We start from the raw sequence: 21,516 nt of genomic DNA, 5'->3' as shown, positions 1-21,516 counted from the left end.
CAGAGAGCGTTAGAGAGAATTTGACAGTATAAAAGGACAAAAAGCATGAAAACCTAGAGATAACTTGTTCTAATATTGATGGAACATTTGTGTGTTATTTGTTCTTTTGACCTCCCTGCACTAAAATGTGTTTAAAGCTGAGATATTTCAACCCTTAGTGTGTGATGGGTCTCGTATGTGTACCTGGTGAATTAAACCCCACATTTGACATGTTTAAAAGGATGTTCTCTAGTAACAATCTTGTTGGGTCTGACATAACTGGGACAGAGTTCTTCTTGTCAAAGGTAATAATCAATTGCCATGCTGGGATAATCTGACAGCAGAGTTCCAGTAACTGCCACTGCGTAAACACGCACCAATAAACAACCAACCACCCACCCTCGTATCTCCCAAACCAACAATTCTCCAATCTAACACAAAATGAGCAATTCATGTGTGCACCGCCTGTTTGAAGCGGATCATTTACACATATATTTAAGGCTTTTCAGGGAAGAGATTCATAATTTTGTTTGTTTATCATTCAGGTGAAAAGAGGGGCTGATTTTTCTTGAATGTTCAGAAGTGTCCCCGTGAATTTTGAAAGCAAATTAGCATTTTTAATAATTAAATTGAACGATAATTGTTGTGAATAAAATGATTGTATAAAACGATGCTGCAGGAGTCACCCGCTCACATGACTAAATTTGGCCAATTGAGTTTACTAAAAAATAATGTTTGATGTGATCTTCTTATTTTCGTAAGGCTGTAATGTTGCATCGTAGTCAAAGCCTAGAAGATTCTTTAAACAAAAAGGTATTAAAACATCTTGTTGTTTTAATCCTAATCCTAATCTGAGCAGGCAGAGCATACAAAACACAAAATTATCTTTCTGTTTAAATTCCTATGCCATTGAATTATATTAAAGGCTTTTCGCCGCAGAGAAGTTTTATATTTTGTTTGTTTACCCTTCGGGTGGAGAGATAGGGAATGTTTTTTTTATGTGAATGCCCTAATAACTTAATCCTAATGCCATTTAAAAAGTATATCGACAAGAGGGCCCAATTTTAGCCACCATGTGTGAAGGATGTGAACCCTTTCAGCAAGTTCTGACGGATATTAGTAGGGCGACACAAATCGTGTGACATTGTGCGCGTGTACTAGACAGGAAAATGGTGTTATGAAGTGTGTGTCTGCTGTGTGCGTGTGTGGGGCGTGACTGTGTGAGCAAAAGCTTGCTCTTGTGTGACAGCAGCAGTGTGTTCGAGGCCGTTCCCGCAGGTTTTCCCTCAGGTCTCAGTCAGGCTCACCTGACAGAGTCATTACTCATGACAACAGTATTACTATCAAGCAGAAGATGAGTGTGTATCCAGGCCAGAGAACACGTGAAGGGAGTAGGAACTTTCTCCACAACTGTATAATCCCTTGTCTTAAGTTAATAGACAAGAAACAGCACAGCTTCATAAATCATTACACACATATGCAAACACACCTGCAGCTATATGCATGTAGCACTCTGATGAACAACAGCATTGTGTGTGTGTGTTTACAAAAAGCAGATGTTTTTTATACAAAGCAAAGCAGTTGGAAACATTGATGCAGTTGCAGAGTTCTATAAGGAATAATTATTACTGTATTGTGTTAAAATCCTTGTATTGGTTTTGTCCGAACTGTAAAGAATAAAGCTTGGACCTTTAAAGAAAGGGTTTATCTGGGACGGCACAAGGATTAACATTTTTGGGTGAACTATTCCTTGAACAGCGGGACACACGTTAAAACATATGGAGAGGGCTTGCACATCCAGACAGTCAACCACACACACATCCCTGCCCATCATCTGTCATCTTCATTCTTTATCTCACCTGCCCACACAATAAGCTGCCTGGCTTGATCGATAAACTAGCAGATGTGCGGGATTTGGCCATCCCTGCAGGACACATGCACAGAAGCATGAAGTGTGAAAGTTTCTTTCTGCTAGCAAACACAGATCACATCAGTATGCTGCGAAGAGACGGATGGCGCTCGCACCTCTGAAAGTTTGACATTCAGTGCAATATGTTTTGGACCTGGGCGGGTGAAATCAGAGTATACAAAAAAGACAAAAGGGGAAAGTCACACAAAAAAGGGAATGAGGAAATGATTTGAAGTGTTCTGTGTTCTGTGGATAGGGGATGAGACTCAAGTGCGATGCTAATTTACAAAATCTTATGAATATGTGTGTGTCTCTCTCTTTTTAAATGTTGCTTCCACTATGAAAGTTTTTCACCTCAGGCTTAAAGATTGCATTGAACTTTAATCGTGATTCACACAAAGTATGTAAACATATTTCTTCTAAATATTTGTTTAGTTATACGACTATCTTGATTTAGCAGAGAGGTCATATTTGCCTTTGGCATTTGTATCGCATTTGAATAAATCAGATCAAAGTGAAATCTGAAGCGAAATGTCACCCGAGGAACTCTTTAAAGGTCTGTTATCCTCCATTATCCTTGTCCATATTTATAATGGCTATTTGGTTTTGCTGCGGCTAACAAAGAATTTCTGCTAATTCAATATTTACACACACAGTACCAAAGACTCTTAAAGATAAAATGACGACAATAAGATCCCATTTTTGTGCACATCATTTCAAATGCAAACACCTGTCTTATTAAGTAACCATTCAGTTCAACAGGGCACAATCTGTTGTCATTAATTCACTGTCAGTCTTCTCAAGTGCAAACATTCTTCCTTTCTGTGTAAATTAGGCTTCCTACAGATTGACCATTAAGAAGAGTGTTATCGGACGAGTGTAAATGGCAATATATCCAGACACGTGTACTTTTGGCATTTTAAAGGCCCGATTATGGTGTCTGGAGTAAAGTATGCCAGACGGTATCAGCCTGCTGCATTCCCATAACCTACTGTAGCATCTAAAAACAGCCTGATGGAGACAGAGAATTAGGTTCATTGGGCTTTAAGGCATGTTTGCTCATTACCCTATTTGAAAAAAGTGACAAATCCTTCAAGTGCCAAAATAATGCAGAAAACCCGTGCAGATACACAACGCCATCAGCTGGATTTATTCATTCCCAGTGTGAACTGAATCAGTTTTAGCATTACAAAAATCTGAAGCGTCATCCCTCTACCTCATGTTTGGGTGTGAAAGTGGACTCTGGATTCCTACCGTCTACACAAGATGGTTTGTTCCGTGTAGTGCCGGCCACTTTCCCTGGTAAACATGAGCACTTGACCGTCTGCGAGCGTTCCTCAATGCGGTTCTTGTTGCAACATCTGTGTGCAGCGATGACCTCACATGTTCCTCCCTCTATAAAAAAACACACACGCATATCATATCACTGGCATGTTACACAGATATTCACTTTGGCATACAATGAAGGTGCACATATTTCAGTTTGTTCAACGGCATCCAAGGTAGCGACATGTAACAAGCTAAAAAAATCCTACATATCTAACTAACTTCAGTGATAGAATAATGAATAGCTTGGAAACACAATTTACAAATAATTCGTCCATGTTTCATTTTAACACTGTGTAAGATACGTCAACCCTAAAATGAAAAAACAAAAGTAACATTGGTGTATCTTATGGGTATACTGCAATGTTTAGTCCGATGTTATGCTATTGTAAAATACAGATATTTGATTTATTATTGAATTAATTACTGGTTATTAATGTATGAAACCTTTGGCCACTTTTAACAATGATGAGTGATTCTAAATGTAAATCTTAAATGCACATCTTAAAACTCGCAAAACACGCAGTTTCCACAAGAAAAACACTGAACTTCTGAATATCTTTATATCCAAGAAGCTGATAAAGCCAATCAAAAAAAAAAAAACAGATGCGAAGCGTCTGCTCTTTAATTAGATTAACTTCCACAGTCATCGCTTAAAACAGCATTAGAGCAAATGGCCCTTGTAAAAAATCTCTAAAGAGAAAATTATAGGCTCTTCCACAGACTCTTTCTGCCTGCTTTTCCATGTAATTACCATGTATTCTTTCTTTTCTCCACGCCGCAAATTGCCCTTGAAGCATGTTGATTATCTTATCTCAATGCCGAGCCTTTTACCCTGGATGGATGTAGCAGGGCCTTTTATGTGGAGCCCTGACAGACGATGGCAGTGTTGTGAATTATTGTGTAAGTAAAATGGTAGGCAAATGTAGACATATAGGCTACGGTCTTGTCACCACTGAGGGGGTGACAATCGTTCATATAACTAGGTAATAAGAAATGATGTGTTATATTAAGTCCTTATTGTCATTAACACACTACTTGTCCTTCACACATTAACAATATATATATATATATATACATATATATATATATATACTGTATATATATATATATACCGTTATACAATGTGCACTGCGGCAAAACGGACCCCATTGTGACAAAATGATGATATAAAAAAAGGTTCAGAATGCACAAAGCAACTAGCAGGTCACCGTAACAATAGAAGCCCCCAAGTGAGAGCTTGGGGGGAGTCAGGGGGTTGATGATAGGTAATGGTGTACCCCTCTAAGCACACAGCACCAACCCTGGCAAAGGAAAGGGGAAGAGGTGGACAGAAGGGAAGAAGAGGAAAAGAAAGGAAGAGAGAGGAGGGAAGGCGGCAGGCAGCTCCCTCGCTGGGTCAGGCTGGGCCGGTTGAGTAATGACAGGGCTGTTGGAAACGCTCCTCTCACACAATTATAAAGCGGCCAGGTAATTCAGCCAGTGGGGTTGCTGTGGAGAGGCCCTTCATCAGATGCCCCCCTTTCCCCAACACCCGCGGAAACCCTCTTTATCTTCCACTGACAGCTATCCGCCCGCCCGCTCCCACTTCCCACAATTACAGCAGAACTCGTGCGAGGACATCAGGGAGAAAGGCGCACCATACTGACTGGAGCGAGAATATATAAGTCTAGATTGTACACCCCATTTCTAACCAATTTAACAGGCAACGCATTCTCACAAACTGTTCTACTGGATGTGTGCGGATACTAATTTATACATGTTTTATTGTACACATCTGCCAATGTGTTCTAAACCTTTATTGTTTATATACAGAAAGGCTTTTGACACCAAATTCGAAAATAATGTACCTACCTTTTTGTTTAATCTCAGTAAATCTTGATACATATAAAGTTATTGCGTAACACTACATGGTTGTATTTGTTAACATTAAAGGAGTAGTTCACCTTCACTCAATGTGTTCTGTTAATGTGTTGGGGCCTGATTTATATTTGATCTAATGTAAGATAAATAACAAAAATGATCTAAGAGTGATTTCAGCGCATGCTATTTTGATCAAGATACAAAAATGTGACAATACCTTAAACATACAGTAAATGCATCAGTGAGTCTGATAGAAAAGAAATATCCCAAATGGTGAGTTCTCTTTAATAGCTTCATTGTTTTGTTAGAAAGAACAATGATATGACAAACCTGTATGACTTTCTTTTTTCTGCAAAACACAAAAGAAGATATTTTGAAAACTGTTGGTAACAGAACAGCACCAGCCCCCCATTCAATTCTATTGTAGCCAATGCAATTGAATAGTGGGCTGTTAACAACATTCTTCAAAATGTCTTCTCGAAGGAAGTCATACACGTTCGAAAGTACAAGAGGGTGAGTAAATGATAAAAGAAATTTCATATTGAAGGTCAACTATTCCTTTAATACGTTAGCTATTCATGAACTAACAATAATAAATGCAGCATTTTTACTCTTTTAATTTTCAAATACATCTTTAAAATCAAAAGTCATTTTTTTATGCATCTTAAACTAACATGAACAACTGTATTGCTTATTGATTGTTCATGTACTGCATGCTAATGCACTTAATAATGTAAATACAATCAATAAATTCTGATCACTTATATGATAGTTGAACTGTATTATTTTGTTTATTTGTGATATTAAATTCTAAGTTTGCATTCCAAAACTACCCATCCTTATGAAGTTCGCAGCGTTTATTTTCATACACAGAACAGAGAAGCCGTGCAAGACAATTTCACTTCTGGACATTGTAAGTGTCAGCGAAGAAGTTAGTTTCTCATTACACTTCAGGTCTTCTTTCGAACTCTTCCCGCTTCAGCGTTATGCAAGAGTGAGCAAAGGAGAAACGAGCAGGCTTAAGCGATCGGAGAACATGATTGCCGTCTCTGCGCTGTCATCCGTCTCGTGTTCCGACGTTCATTTGTCTGAACACGTCTGGCAATTCTGTTTCTTTACAGTTCTGATGACCCATTAAAACATCCATCCCAACAACCAGCTGACAGTATTACACAAAAATACTCCCTGTCCCTGCCCTTCCTGACAGCTGGCTGCTATACTCTCCGTAAGCTGACTCGATGATATATCTGTGCCTGAAACCACAAAATGCCATGACAAATCCCTCAGGAGTCCATATATTTAACCTCTTTAAACTGCTTTAAATGCCTTATCGACCATTTGACTATTTCCTGCTTTCTAAGGTCGTTGTTTGAGGCAGACGGGATAAGATTCACACGCTTTTTCAGTCGGTGTAAATGATTCTCCCAGTTGTGTTCTTTGAGGAAGCCGGTCTTAGATCCTGGTCATTATTGAGGAAAGTGGATTTCCATAAAGATGGGAATGGCTTGTCCGGAGTAAGAGGGTCATTATGGCTTTAACTTATTTCTCATTGTTCTGTCTAAGAAAAACAACGAAGCTAATAAAGAGACCTCACCATTTTCTTTTCTATGAGACTGACTGATGCATTGACTGTATGTTTAAGGTATTGTAACATTGTGGCGCTGAAATCACTCTTTGCTCATTTTTGTTATTTATGTTGTGTTCGATCAAATATAAATCAGGCCACTTACAGAACACATTTATCTGACAACAATAAACACTGATGCGGTATATCTGTTTTATGTGCAAGCTGTTGGCTCAAATCGCAAACACTGTGACACGGAAAGGTTTCCTTCCAAGGTATCTTATTGAGTTTGACAGTAATGACTTGTGGTGAGCCTAATGGAAGCTAATAATAAGTTAACCTACCGCAAAAAGTATTTCATTGGGATTTAAAGCTTTTTACATCTCATGGCAACATAAGCAGGCCTGTGTGTGTGGTTTATCGGCTACTGGCTTGATATGTTTTGTGTGCCGGTGAGGGAGAGAGAGAGGCTGGGGAAGCAGCTCTTTATGTGGCCATCAGACAGGTGGACGTTAAACCATCCTGCACTGGCACCATCTGTGCCCGGAATGAGAGGAGTAATGACAAACACCTCAGGACTGTGAGTTGAGTCTAATGCAGAATTTCTTAGAGGACAAATGGCCACTTCAGCTCTGCTGCTGAGGCCAAACTTATGCACACCATGTTTCTGTTAGCTGAAGGTAATCATCGCTTCATTACCTGTGTGTGTGTGTGGGGGGGTACATCAGGTACATCTGTTCGCTTTCATAATAGAGTGACTGGGTGTTGAGCAAGATTTATTTAAATAATATAAGGATGCCCCATACCAGTAAAGTTCTCTGATGTTCTGCTTCTTGTCCAGAGTCCAAAATTAACACTGGCCAAGTACAACAGGCAATTTAATTAAGCAGGCAAATTAAACACAGTTACTCACCGGATTGGTCATCTGTGCCATTTACCATGGCATGAGTTTATCAACAATACCCAAAGTTTAGTTTTTCATTGTCAAAATTACAATGGGGCTTTTTCAAGTTTTTGTGACAGGTGCAGGTTTACACAAATCTTGTATGATGATTCAGGTCACAGAACGTAATATAATGTGCTCTCATTATTACCAAGGTTCAAAAGTTTAATAAAACTATGAAAAAATGTCTGTTTATTGACAAATAAAACATTGACCTAAATATTATATTACTTAACACTAATATATATATATATATATATATATATATACTTTTAAACTATTTAAAACTGTGTTGCCTCATGAATAGATTGAAATATGTTTAAATTGAGGCAATCAAATTAAACTAGTTTTAATCTAATCTAATAAATATAACATAAAAAATAAAAATATTAAAAATAAAAGCGATTATTATAATTAATTATTATTTATTTTAATAATTAATAAAACCACAATAACACTCTACAAAACTATTACAGGGACAAACAGTAGCATTTTTTAATGAAATATACTTGAATAACACAATGCAAGTACTGTACTGTATCTACAGCATCATGACCATAAGAAAGTTTTTACCCACCATTGTCACACAGTGTTAACTTCAGACATTGTTTCTCTCTCTTATACCCCAGAGGTTATTTTGGAGGTGGGTTGCATCAATCAAAGGAACACTGGTCATTCGTCCCATCAGGCTTTTGTGGACCTGAGGTCATTACAGTAATGCACATAGAGATTACCTTTAAGGCAATCGATGCCTGCTGTTTTTGGTGAGTTAAAGGCTGATTAAAAGCACAGTAATGAAGGAGCGTGGAACAGAGCACGAGCAGCCAGGCGAGGAGATCAGACTAATTCAAATAACCCTCACACATACAGTATTACCTCCAAACAAACCACTTCCTGTTACTGTTTGTGTGTTGTACTTTATACTTATTTTTTCTTGTTATGTATAAATGAACATGTGTATATATTTACACATGTTCATTTATACATAACATCACCCACTGGTCACAGGGTCTTTTTAATGGAGCCTTTCATTGAAAAGCTAGTATACCCCTTTTAGTCGAATTGAAGCAGTAAAACAATGAAGCACAAAACAGTCCATATCATTCCACGATTGCCCCGTTTAGATTTTTCTATATGATACTTACAGATACTAAAATATTTGCTCATTTGTAAGCCAGTACAGTTCAGTGATAATGAGCCATAGGATATGACAAGAAGACAAGACTATGATAACAGAAAGAGATGTGTGATTATTCTGCTTTCTCTCTTTTCACATTGAAGTGTCAATAACACAATGTGTCATATACTGTACCCGCAATTCTATGTAATCGCATCTGTGGTTTTTAACAAAGACAATTAGCCAAGTCTCAGATCTATCACAGGGTTAATAACAGGTATTCATAAAGTGATAAGGCCTTTATACTGTATATGACATGTTTCAGAATATAGAGAAACCATGGGATGGAGAAATACTTGTCCTCAAACGGCAACCATTAAACTGTAATATATTGCAAAGTCAAAAAGTATCAATCTGCCTATAACCATACCTATGTAATATCAAACATGACTTGTACACTGCAGCCTTGAGACCCCTGATGCTTTAACCGTTCATCTCTTCTGAAGTTTTCCAAAATTTCAATCTTAATTGGTAAGGAACTCCAACAAAAGTAAACAAATGAAAAAAGAACAAGACAATTGGAAGCGTTTCAGTTAAAATCCAGAGGATGGAATGTAAATAACAGCTCCTCATGGTTCATTGAAGAGAAGCTATTGAAATTAAGATAAGAAGATTAGAAAAAATGATAATTAATCCCCACAGACAAACACAAAATGTGTAAAATAAATAGAGCGGATTGATATAATATGATATAATAACCAGATATTAATATTTACCGTATTAATGCAAATCTATACAACACACAGGCATAATTTATACGGAAATTGTTGTTGATTTTAAGGCACTCTTCCATCACATTAACATTTTAAAACAAAGGCTGTTCTCGAGTCAGCTAGAAGACTTTTCATATCAACCAACACAAATCTCAAAATCAAGCCTGTGAATATAATTTGTGATAAATCCAACGGCGTCTTTCTTCAGCGATGCTCCTTCAGATGTTTCTCCCAACAACACGTGGCATCAAGGAGAATGAGAAGCAGCTGTTATGATGCATTTATGTTTAATAGCACCAGCTTTCAGGGCTGGCAAAAAAAATTCAAGCTTCTCATCTTTAAATCAGGGAGGACGCCCATTTGATGTTTAAAAGAAGTACAAAAGCATTTCTCACCGCTTAAAATGGAGCCAAGAGTCTTTTCCTGATCTCTGTGGGATCATCAGATAACTCCAGACATGTTGCTCCCTCTGGGCTGACATTAATTTTGCTCACATGACATATTTCTAAAAAATGTGCAGGGAAATGAAGCATGAACGGTACAAAGACGGAGCGTGCGGTCGTCTGCAACCATCTAGCAGCTCGTATTGGCCGCCGAGATAAACTCTGATCGTTCAATCTGAGGGCTCTAAGGGGCATTTTGCTTGCCGTATGGGTGCTTTTTCTCATTCCGCCATCATTCATAATGCCATGTCTTAAATATGTTACATGTTATATATGTACTGTTGCTTTTTGTTGATTATGCATTATTGTGTGTCGTCTTGTATTTAAAAGCAAACTTAGACTTGGTCTCTCACTATAAGAGCCTGTCATAGCAGTCACGATCGGGAACACTGTGTGCCCTACTGTGTCCAGTTCATACACAGGTGTGGTTTGACACCATACCCGTCTGGTCTGTGGCTGCAAAAAGTTTCCTGACACTTTGCTTGTGTAGGCCTGTATCATGGACATTGTGAAAAAATAAGTGGTCGGGGCACTTCTTGACACTTTCCACAAAAAGGATGCAGAACCTAAAAGTTGTGTTCCCAAGCACCCTCATGTCGTTCAACACCTGTATATGAGTCTTTCTTCTGTGAAACACAAGAGATGATATTTTGAGAGATGTCTTGGTTGTTTTGTGTCAATACAATAATAGTCAATAGGGCCAATGTTGTTTGGTTACCAACATTCTTCAAAATATATACAAATCGAAAGTTTGGAATGACATGAAGGTGAGTAAATTCTCAAATCATTTTTGGGTGAACTAGTCCTATAAGAAAGGGTTGACAGTCAGCCTCATGAGGTCAAACATAATATTTCATGGATGGGTTATCTGAATTTGAATATAACTATGTCTGCAGAGGTGTGACATAATGAAGTGTTATGTTTTTATTACCTAAGAACGATATCCATCTATATACACAGCTGGTCCAGTTCACCATGTTATTTGCCCTACAGAATGCGTTTCATAAATACTTGATCTCCTTCAGCAAGAAAGTGAAAATAAAACGATATCTTAGATCTGTGTCAGCCACCGTAGTGCTTCGAAACGGAGGGGTGAAGTGAGCCATTGGTTGCAATTCGCAACCTCACCGCTAGATGCAGCTAAATCTCAAACCATGGACCTTTAAAGCCTCAGAAGACTTTTTGAGCTTCTAGCAATAAACCATACATAAAATATAAAACATTTAAGACAAAACAGCTTTTACCAGAGTTATAAATTTAGCCCACATTAGTCAGGTTGCCATGGGAGAGGTCAAAATATTTAAGAAATGTAGTGTGTAAACCTTCTTTTCATGTTTGTTTAATAATTGCACACATATAATGGTTCTCAAATGGTTTGTGTCTGTAACACCATGCCTTGAGACTCTAAAATGTAATGGCAAACCAAATTATACTTTATTTGTGGAATGTGCCTCCTGCCCATTTGGGCATTCGTGAAATATGGTGCCACACTGCCCAAATTCACACGCTGGATAATCTCAAGTAGCTCTTAAGAGCCCAGGGCCACGAGAGTGAATCAGCATTGATTCTGAGTCAACACAACATGTATGAACAGCCAAAGGGTTCATTGATAACAACATTACAGAGGCTGTTTGAGGCTAAATAGAGTCCATAGTATCAACCGAACAGCCTGCTGCGAATTTACCGCCTGTCTCATAGCACTTTCATTATGGATCGCTTCAAGCAACGTGCAAACGAACATGACATGCGGCTCTTTCTTGGATTTTCCTGACAGCTGTATAGCATACATGTTTTTAGACTACACGCCCACTCGTGGCCTCTTATGAAAAATTTCTCTACACATCTCTGACCTCGTTTCGGTATATAAACCCTATATATACCCACAACCCCCCCGCAGCTGGAGTCTGCGTCCCCAGAGAGGCAAACCGTGCAAATACATACAAATAAACACACAAGCTAGTGGACACATGTACCAGTGGGTGCTTGGATCAGAGAAATTGCACGCACACGTACAAACATAGCCTGCGGCAAATAGAAGAACAGATCGCAGAGAGCTTGGATGTATTTCAGATGGTGCGGTGACCTCGCCACAGCTGAGTAACTGAGCAACAGAAGTCATGCCTGTTTATTTACATATACAGCCGTGGAGAAAAAATTAAGGTGAATTTCACATTTTAATTTAATCAGCATTTCGAGATATATTGTGGCCATTCCAGTCCAGTGAATTTTAACAAAATCAAACCTGGAGTGACATAAAGTCATCCAACAGCAATGTAAAGGGCCGACAGCATGACAAGACACGAAAACTTTGAAAAAAATTGAGGTCAAAATTATTTTAGGATTTTTCCTAAAAGTAAATAAATAGATTTTAATAAAAAATGTCTGTTGTGTCGGAGTCGATAGCATTGTGGTTAGACGGGCTCTTAATTTTTTCTGCTTTTTGAGACGGCTTTTAATTTTTTCCGCGTTTTGAGACGGGCTCTCATTTTTTTCGCGTTTTGAGACAGGCTCTCATTTTTTTCGCGTTTTGAGACAGGCTCTTAATTTTGTCCGCGTTTTGAGACGGGCTCTTAATTTTGTCCTCGTTTTGAGACGGGCTCTTAATTTTTTCCGTGTTTTGAGACGGGCTCTTAATTTTTTCCGTGTTTTGAGACGGGCTCTTAATTTTTTCCGCATTTTGAAACGGTCTCTTAATTTTTTCCACGTTTTGAGACTGTCCCTTAATTTTTTCTTGTTTTGAGACGGGCTCTTGATTTTTCCACGTTTTGAGACGGGATCTTAATCTTTTCCGCGTTTTGAGACGGGCTCTTAATTTTTTCCGCGTTTTGAGACGGGCTCTTGATTTTTTCAGCTTGAAACTACTTTTCCTGACAGAAGGACTAAATGTATTTCATGACAGAATGTATAAGAAAAATTTACAATTTGCTTAATTGTGACGTAATTTGTGATTATTTTGGTAAAATCCTAGAAATAGTATTTAGTAGAAAAAAGCAGGGAATAAACTGTCCAGCAACAGGGTCAGTAAAACTGTAACCTGCACCTTATAGAAAAGTATAACCTTAGGGATCTGAGACCTGTACTCTTGACAAAAGATTCCATTTCTGAGTTAGACGTCAAAAGCTTAACATATCTGCCGCTTATGTATGAAAGCTTTGCACGGTTGCACTAAAGCAAGACAAATAACACATTACATCCTTTGAAACACATGCATTACCTTGCCAGCGGCCTTTTGCACCTGCTTATTGAACTCTAAAAAATGGCTTGTGTGTACACACAGTCCCTGCTGTGTCCCGACTAGTCGTAAAAAGTAATGGAAGTGGTAATTACACCAAAATAAATGGGCTCTATCAATCCTTAATGAGTGTCACAAAATAGCTGTACATGGGCACGTGACACGAGCCCTGCTGTCACACTGCGCCCCCAGCACCCAAAGTTACTATCAATACTAACAGTAGCATGAAATTACCTCCGCCTGCTGGGAGTTTCACAACAGGACTTATTAAGAAAACTGCAGAAAAAGGAACAAGACTGATATCGCTTGCCTGTAAAGAGAGAGGCGCACACCAAAACGTATATATATATATATATATATATATACGGCAGCTTGTGTGAGGTCACGTAGAGGTGAGTAATTGGTGGTACATTATGGGATGAGAAGAAGTCAATGGAGATGGTAAACTCATACTGTAATGACTGTAAGCATGAACTCCAGAGCATGTATGGAGGGATAATGTGTTAATGGGCTGGTCAATACTGAGCATGTCGTTTCGTAGCCAGCAATAAAAGAAAACAAATGTGTGAATTTAAAGGAGCACTTCACCAAAAAATTAGACTGGGTGCTCTGCAGAGTAAAAATGGGAGTTTCTCAATTATGGGGTGTTTTCAAACCGGAACTTCTCAATCTCTTTAATTCGCTTCGGAAAATCAAATGGATGATTCACAATTCCCAACTGTTATTGGATTGATGATAAAATGCCTGTCCCGTTTAGAAACACCTAATAGTTAAAAAAGGGGCTTCTGCCCTTTTTGATTGCGTGGTTGAGAAACACCCATGAAAACGCCCCTTACATGTTCTGCAGAGATCTATTTTACAACACAATAATCTAGTCAGCTGGTTCAAAATAACTTTTTTCAGTTTCAGTTTTTTAACACTGCACAGAACAACCAAATTAAAATATTAGACAAATATCTTTAAGATTTTATCATATCTTTGTGAGAATTATTTTAATTAAATAAGAAAGGGGAGTGCTGCCGGACCATTGTGTACATCTTGCAAAGTGGTCTATATGTTTTTTTAGTCTAGTGGTTTGTCTGAGAATCCAACCAAAATGTAAGTCATTATTTATTGATAACCTTTTCCTCACACAGAGCTTTAATATGGCTTCAGAAGTCTTGGAGTCGGTTAGACTGTATTTATGCAGTTTTTTTTCTTTTTTGGAGCTTGACAGATGTGATCACTTTGAAGTATCATATGGCACAAGCCAAGTCATGATTATTAAAACATTTAAATGTTCTGTTCCACAGAAAACAACAGCATGATTTGATATGCAAATGCTACATCAAAAACTACATCACCCTTTAAATGTCAAACCAGGCCAAAGAGTTTCAGTCTAAAAAAATAACAGAACACAGTACTAAACTCCTATCAGCTCTACAGTTTTTCATTGTCTCCTCCAGCCTGTGCAATATGTAACAATCAGAGCTCTGGCATCACACATGCTGTTCATTTATTAATGGGCATGATGCTTCAGCTGCCACTTATCTGCTCCAAATTATGCATGCATGCTAAAATCATATGTGTCTGGCGAGTGAAATACAGTATATAGACAGATACAGAGTGCAAGCAAAAGAGAAAGAGAGAGAGAGAGAGACACACAGTGCGGTGTAAAAATAATTCTATTCTATTGCAATGGCACATTGGGGTCATGCATGAGTTTGCATAACAGACTTCCATTTCCCAGTGACGTCCGTAGCTCCAATTTATTCTGCCACTTGTTTTTGCATGTTGCCTGTTTTTTAAGCATTTTTTAAGCATTTTAACAAGACTGGCTTCACTCCACAGGGCGATACATTGTGCAGTCTCTCAAATCCTCTTCTGTCTGCCCGGCAGGCATCAATGCTAGTGTCATTACACAGCTATGCATGATAATACTCTTTTGTCATGCTTTGTGTGTAATTGCTTGTGACATTTGTACTTGTGTTCCTTACTGGGGGAGTGGAGCTACTTTGCCAAGCATGGGTTTATCATATTACTGAAACCATCCGTACATGGCTTATTTTAACCTTTCTTTATTTGCCATGGAGTCTTGCACACATCACTTTGGATCGATCTGCTGTTTGTGCTGAAAAATGCTGGAAAATACATCTCATTCTGTCTGATTAGCTGTAAGCTAAATAGATACACCTAAAAGCGAGGTTTGGCGCTTGTCATTGTATTGGTATTTGTGGCTTTATTTAAAGCCAAAAAGCTGGTCTTAAACGCTGTGCTAATATGTGCTGCTCTTGGTAGATAGCATTGGTAATTATGGGAATGAGATATTGCGCCTGTGTTTTTTAATATGTGCCTTGTTAGTGGATCACCTGCGGAAATGTCTCATCTGCGCTTTTTTTAAATTGCACTCTCGAGCTATATTGCCCTAAGTTAATCGTACCCCTGAATATAGTATCAAATTAAATGGGACGTGCAGAATCTTAAATGAAATAGATCAAATACATTATACAGTATTAGTGAGTCTGGGAGCCCTAGTCATAAACTGACACACTAGGCGGTGAGTGTTGGACTCGCTGGGCTCTTGGCATGAGGCAGAAAGAGTCCTTCGGCAGCTCCACCCACGACTGAGCAGCCCTCTTTAGGATCCACCCTGCTCACCCCACATGGGGAAGGGGCTAGAAAAGGTGCCCTAAAAAAATCTGCCTCAAATCTCCTGACTGGATTACCGTGTCTGGTGGGATCACCATTTGCGGTCAGAAACACAAAATTATGAACATGGAGCCTGGAATGTACGCACCCTGATGGATAGTGTAACCAGTGATAGACTGGAGAGGAGAGCCGCAATCATCGCTAGAGAACTGAGAAGATACCCGATTGACCTAGCTGCCCTCTCTGAAACCCAGCTAGCAGACAAAGGGCAACTGAACTGGGGATTAGAAATCGTCTCATGATCATCCGTCTGGAGCTTGACAACAACCAGATAGCAACGGTTGTGAGCGCCTACACCCCACCATAGTCTCTGAATAGGAAAAGAGAACCTCTATGCCTGCTTGGACGAGACACTGTCGAGAACCCCCAAGGAAGATATGATTATTCTCCATGGAGACTTCGATGCCAGGGTTGGCAGGGATCGACACCTCTGGAAGGGCACTATAGGAAAGAAAAGCTTCTCAACAATTGTGTTAAACATGATCTCACCATCACTATGACATTTTCGTCAGAAAAACTAATATAATGCATCTTGGAGACATCCGCGCTCCAAACAGTGGCATCTCATTGACTATGTCATTGTACGAGCCAGGGATGGCTGTGACGTGAATATCACAAGGGCCATAGTTGGTGCAGATGACTGCTGGACAGATCATTGCCTCATCCGCTCCACAATGTCAATCCAACTCAAGAGGAAGAGGAGAATCCCAAAAAAAAGTAACTACCAAAACTGAACCTTGACTGCCTTGATGAAACTGCCCCCTGCAGCAACTTCAGGCCTCTCTTAGCGATAGCCTCCAACAAGAGTACCCTGATGACATCGAAGGGCACTAGAGCGGGTTAAAATCTAGCATCCTTGCAACCTGCAAAACCACTCTTGGGAACAAGTCCAGAAAACACCAGGACTGGTTTGATGAGAATGACACCGAAATAGAGCAAATCATAACCAAGAAAAAGAAAGCCTTCTGTGCCTGGCAAAATGATGTAACTTGCAAGGCCAAAAGGCTGGCACACTCCAGAGCCAAGTCAGATGTCCTAAGATGGATAAGGGAGCTGATAAATTCTTGGTGGACAGAAAGGGCTCTTGAAATCCAGAGACTGGCAGACTCTGGTGATAGCAGGGGATTTTTCAGTCCTACTAAGGGCGTCTATGGTCCAAGCTATCGTGGCCTACACCCTCTGCGCTCAAAGGACGGTCAGGAATTGTTGAAGGACAATGAATCCGTTAATCCACGATGTAAAGAGTATTTCCGAGATCTCCTTAATAATGACAGCTCAACTGAAATTGACATTACCAAACATATCCCCCAGGGTCCCATCAGAGAAGACATGGGGGAACCTTCAACTATAATAGAGGTTCAAGACGCCATCAGGAGTCTTAAGAACAACAAGGCTGCCGGTCCGGATGTGCTTCCAGCCGAGATCCTAGGTGGATCAGAGCTCTTGTACCACATCTATGCCCTACTCCTCAAAGTTTGGGAAAAAGAAGAACTTCCCTCAGAGCTCATAGATGCTCTAATAGTGACCATATAAAAGAAGGGGGACAAGGCTGAATGTGGAAATTACAGGGGCATCTCTCTCCTGTCAACAACAGGCAACGTTTTTGCTCGTATTCTTGCAAACCCACTACTACCACTGTCCGATGAAGTACTCCCAAAATCACAATGTGACTTCCGCCCATCCAGAGGTACAGCGGACATGATATTCACAGCACGGCAACTCCAAGAAAAATTCTGTAAACAAAGGCAGCCTTTATGTATGGCTCTTATTGACCTGAAAAAGGCTTTTGACATGGTAGACTGCCAGGCCCTGTGGAGTACTATCAAGGGACGGCTGTCATGACAAGCATATCGGAATAATGAGGCTTTTATATGATGGCATGGCAGTCACAGTGCTTAGCAATGGCGGCTCCAAGTCTGAGCCTTTTACTATAGAAACAGGGGTCAAACAGGGATGTGTCATTGCACCCACACTGTTTTCATTTCAATTTTCATTGGAGCCATACTCCACCTCATTGGCGAAGAGCTACCACAGGGGATTCTAATCATGTAAAGAACCGAGGGCAGACTCTTCAACATTAACAGGTTTAAGGCCAAGAGCAAAGTCAACTGCACCACAATAACAGGGTTACAGTACGCGGATGACAATGTTATCGCTGCACAGTCTGCAGAAGACCTTCAGGGCATTCTGAATGCTTTTGCCAAAGCGTACAGAGCCCAGGGTCTAAAATTTAACATAAGGAACACCCAGGTCCTACATCAATCTCCACCTAACCAGCTGGCCATCAACCAAACATAAAAGTGGACAACACCACTCTTGAATACGTGGACCACTTACCCTACCTCGGCAGCATTCTTTCCTCAAAAGCTGACATAGACTCTGAGGTTAACCATCATCCGAGTTGTGTCATGGGGCCTATGCCAGGCTCAGGAGAACAGTCTTTGAAAATCGAGACTTCTCTGCCTAAACAAAACTTCTGGTCTACAGAGCTGTTGTCCTTCCCACCCTGCTGTATGGAGCCAAGTCGTGGACCACATACAGCAGGCATCTAAGAGCCATGGAACAATACCATCAAAGATCTTTACGAAAGATTCTGAGGATAAGCTGGAAGGACAGACAATCTAACATCAGCATCTTGGAGTAAGCCAACATGAACAGAATCACCATTACTATGATGCAGTATCGACATGGACGGGCCATGTCATGCACATTCCCAATACATGTATCCCCAAACAAATACTGTACTCCCAGCCGAAGGAAGGTAGTCGAGCAACTGCTGGACAAAATAAATGTTATAAGTACAATATTAAGGCCATTCTGAAGAAATCCCATATTACTTTGAGCTACTGGGAACACTTTGCACTGGACAGAAGTTCCTGGAAGAAATCCGTTCAGAATGGTGCAGGAAATCATGAAATAGAACTTTGCCGTGCCGCAGAGATAAATTGACGGCGTCGCAATATAATAAGGCTCAACCATTATAAAAAATGACCACTCTCTCCTGTTCACATTGCACCAAAATATGCGGATCAAGGATTGGCCTCTACAGCCATCTGAAGTCCTACAAATAGACCCAAAAGAAAGGACAGTCATGCTCGTTTCGACTGACCGCTGAATATGATGAGTATTTAGCAACATTCAAATATTATAAAAATATGATTACTCAGCTATTTAAATATTGTTTGCATAAATAAAACATTTCATGTAATTTAGACAGGAGGATTGATGAATGTAAAAAGAAAACGGTACAGAGCGATAAAGGAAAGCGAAAAAAAAAAAACTTTGTTTACTGCTGTCACATAATTGTGATTCCCAGAAGTCAACCTGAGGCGTTTCATTTTCGGCCATTTTAATGGCAACACAGACGCCTCGGCTGAGATTAAATGTGGACTGCGCTTTTCTAATCTGTCTGGGCAACACGCCTTTAAATTTGATTTGTGCTATCAATGCAGACCGTGAAATCATGCGGCTACACATCAGAGTGTGACTGGATTTGGCCAGCATGATAATGTTAAGCAGGTGTGTGTCCTTTGTTTTAAGGAAGGTGACTTTTTAAAGCACTTTTTCCTCTGCAAAGCAATTCCAATTTCGTTTCACTTCGGCAATAACAAAAAAGAGACAGATTAGATGAAATAAAGCAGTACAATGTATTATAAAATAACAAATACAGAAAAATCTATATCTTAGAAAGCTTAAAGGTATAGTTCACACATGATTCAAACTTCTTCATCACGTATTCACCCTCATACCAATGAAAAAAATGTCTTTCGTCTGTAGAACACAAAAGAAAATATTTTAAAGAATGTTGGTAACCAAACAACACTGGCCCCCATTGACTTCCAATGTATGAGAACATGTTTTCTCAATATATATATATATATATATATATATATATACTTTTTTGTGTTTCACATTAGGGCAACTAATTAAACCATAATCTGACATTTTATGGTTTTTAGACTAATATAATTTATGATTTTTATATAGTATGTTAAAAAGTCTATCTCTGATAATATGAAGCAAAATAAAATTATTCCTAATAATTTTTTATGGTTCTAATCAGAAAGTACAGAATCATATTGATACAGGATTTTGGGCAGTCTGTGTTACCATCCAACACTCTTCCCGCAGTGGGTCTTCATTTGATTGTTCTCTCTTGGTCACTCTCTTTTTTTGTAGGTAGGTCAAAAGAGAGATCCACTCTGTCAGCTCATTGCTCACATTGATGAAATGGCTTGTTAGTAGAACCCTCTCTTCTTTCTCATTAGAGCGACCAGAGCTGATAGGGGTCCGGGGAACGAGTGACCGGATTGAACACTGTCATGTCCAAGTGGGCCGGATCATTCTAGAGATGGTTCTCATTACTCAAGGTCAGGGCACCACTGGTCTGAGGATGGAGAAAAAGCCCCCGACTACATTGCTTCAGAGATGGCAGTCAGGGCGACAAGCACTCCCTCGTGTTAACTACATTTATAATGGGAAATGTTTTTACATTTTTGTTCACAAATAAAAGAAATGGCTTAGAAACATTAAATATTTAAAGCAATGATTATTAGAAATATTGGAAAGGATTATTCAGTAATATCCTAACATGCCTGTACCATCCATACCCAAATCTACACTCAAGGATACTTGCTATATTTACTTTTTAGACACCCATTTGAAAATATTGCTATGGCAATCACCACCTTATGTAACCACAACATTGTCAAAGCATGTGATATAGGGCCTTCAGTAAAAAAAATTATATATCACAAATAGACTACATAATAATGTTTCAGTGAAAGGCACACTCAGACAATTATTATGCTTACAAATGAACTACAAGCAACCAACTGTAATAAATCGATAGTTACGATTCACTTCATTTCAGACCATGAAAAAGATAATTGTCTTTCCCTGCCATCTTCAGAGAATCACACAATTTATAGAATTATGGAGCAATTTGTATATTAATATTTTCATCATTGCACTGATTTGTCAACATCTATATGAACTAATTAGCAGAAAATATACTAATGTTATTAACTTGCCAGCTGTAAGGGATGTGTAATTTCATTAAGACTTGCACTCTCAAAACAGGCGTATTCAGGACAGATGGCATTCTGAGTAGTTTAAGCGCTTGCCACTCAACGTGTACATTTTTATACGCATATTTGCAACTGTTCTTTTATTTTCTGGGACGTTGGGGCGGAGAAAAAGAGAGTAATGATTCTAGAGACAACTCAATTTCTCCTGGTTTCAAACGTTTCTAAACAATTTGGCAAATGGCCTCATATCACTCAGATTCAGACTGCTGTTGTTGTCATAGTTGTCCTTGCTCGCGCAACAACAGGCGGCTGAGCCTTTTGCAGCCCAAATGTCGGGCCTTTCAGAAAATTAATTAATCAACCTCCTGTCCTTTCTTTCAAAACGCAGCGTGCTCTCACTGGGTGTCCCTGCCTTGGCTTTTATTCCTCTCTCTCTTAGCTACACACTTCTCAGTCTCAACCAACATCCCTTTCTACACCGCTCTTGACGCTCTGAGGGAGATTGTTGTGTGAAAAACTATGTTTATGGAAGGGAGGGTGGGAAATTGGCCTAAAGTGACCCCATCCAGGAGAAGCTACTGTATCATCACAGTACTTATGGCAAGCATATAGTTGAGATCGAACTGCTTGGCGGACACACACAGCCCAA

General features: G+C 39.4%; 1 protein-coding gene across 3 annotated transcripts in view; it reads right to left on the bottom strand.

The window, feature by feature from the left end:
• The window catches only part of tafa1b (TAFA chemokine like family member 1b), a 112,049-nt gene that overhangs the window by 15,180 nt on the left and 75,353 nt on the right, over positions 1 to 21,516 (bottom strand). For all 3 annotated transcript variants that reach the window (XR_013788103.1, XR_013788104.1, XM_079483652.1), the window contains exon 3: positions 3,143 to 3,283. Coding sequence is in view for 1 of the 3 variants with exons in the window: in XM_079483652.1 (XP_079339778.1) it covers positions 3,143 to 3,283 (141 nt within the window). In the remaining 2 variants the exon portion in view is untranslated. The remainder of the gene's footprint in view (positions 1 to 3,142; positions 3,284 to 21,516) is intronic.

The sequence above is a fragment of the Barbatula barbatula genome (assembly GCF_947034865.1).
Source record: "Barbatula barbatula genome assembly, chromosome: 20".
Taxonomy (NCBI): Eukaryota; Metazoa; Chordata; class Actinopteri; order Cypriniformes; family Nemacheilidae; genus Barbatula; species Barbatula barbatula.
This window is presented reverse-complemented; position numbering and strand designations above follow the sequence as displayed.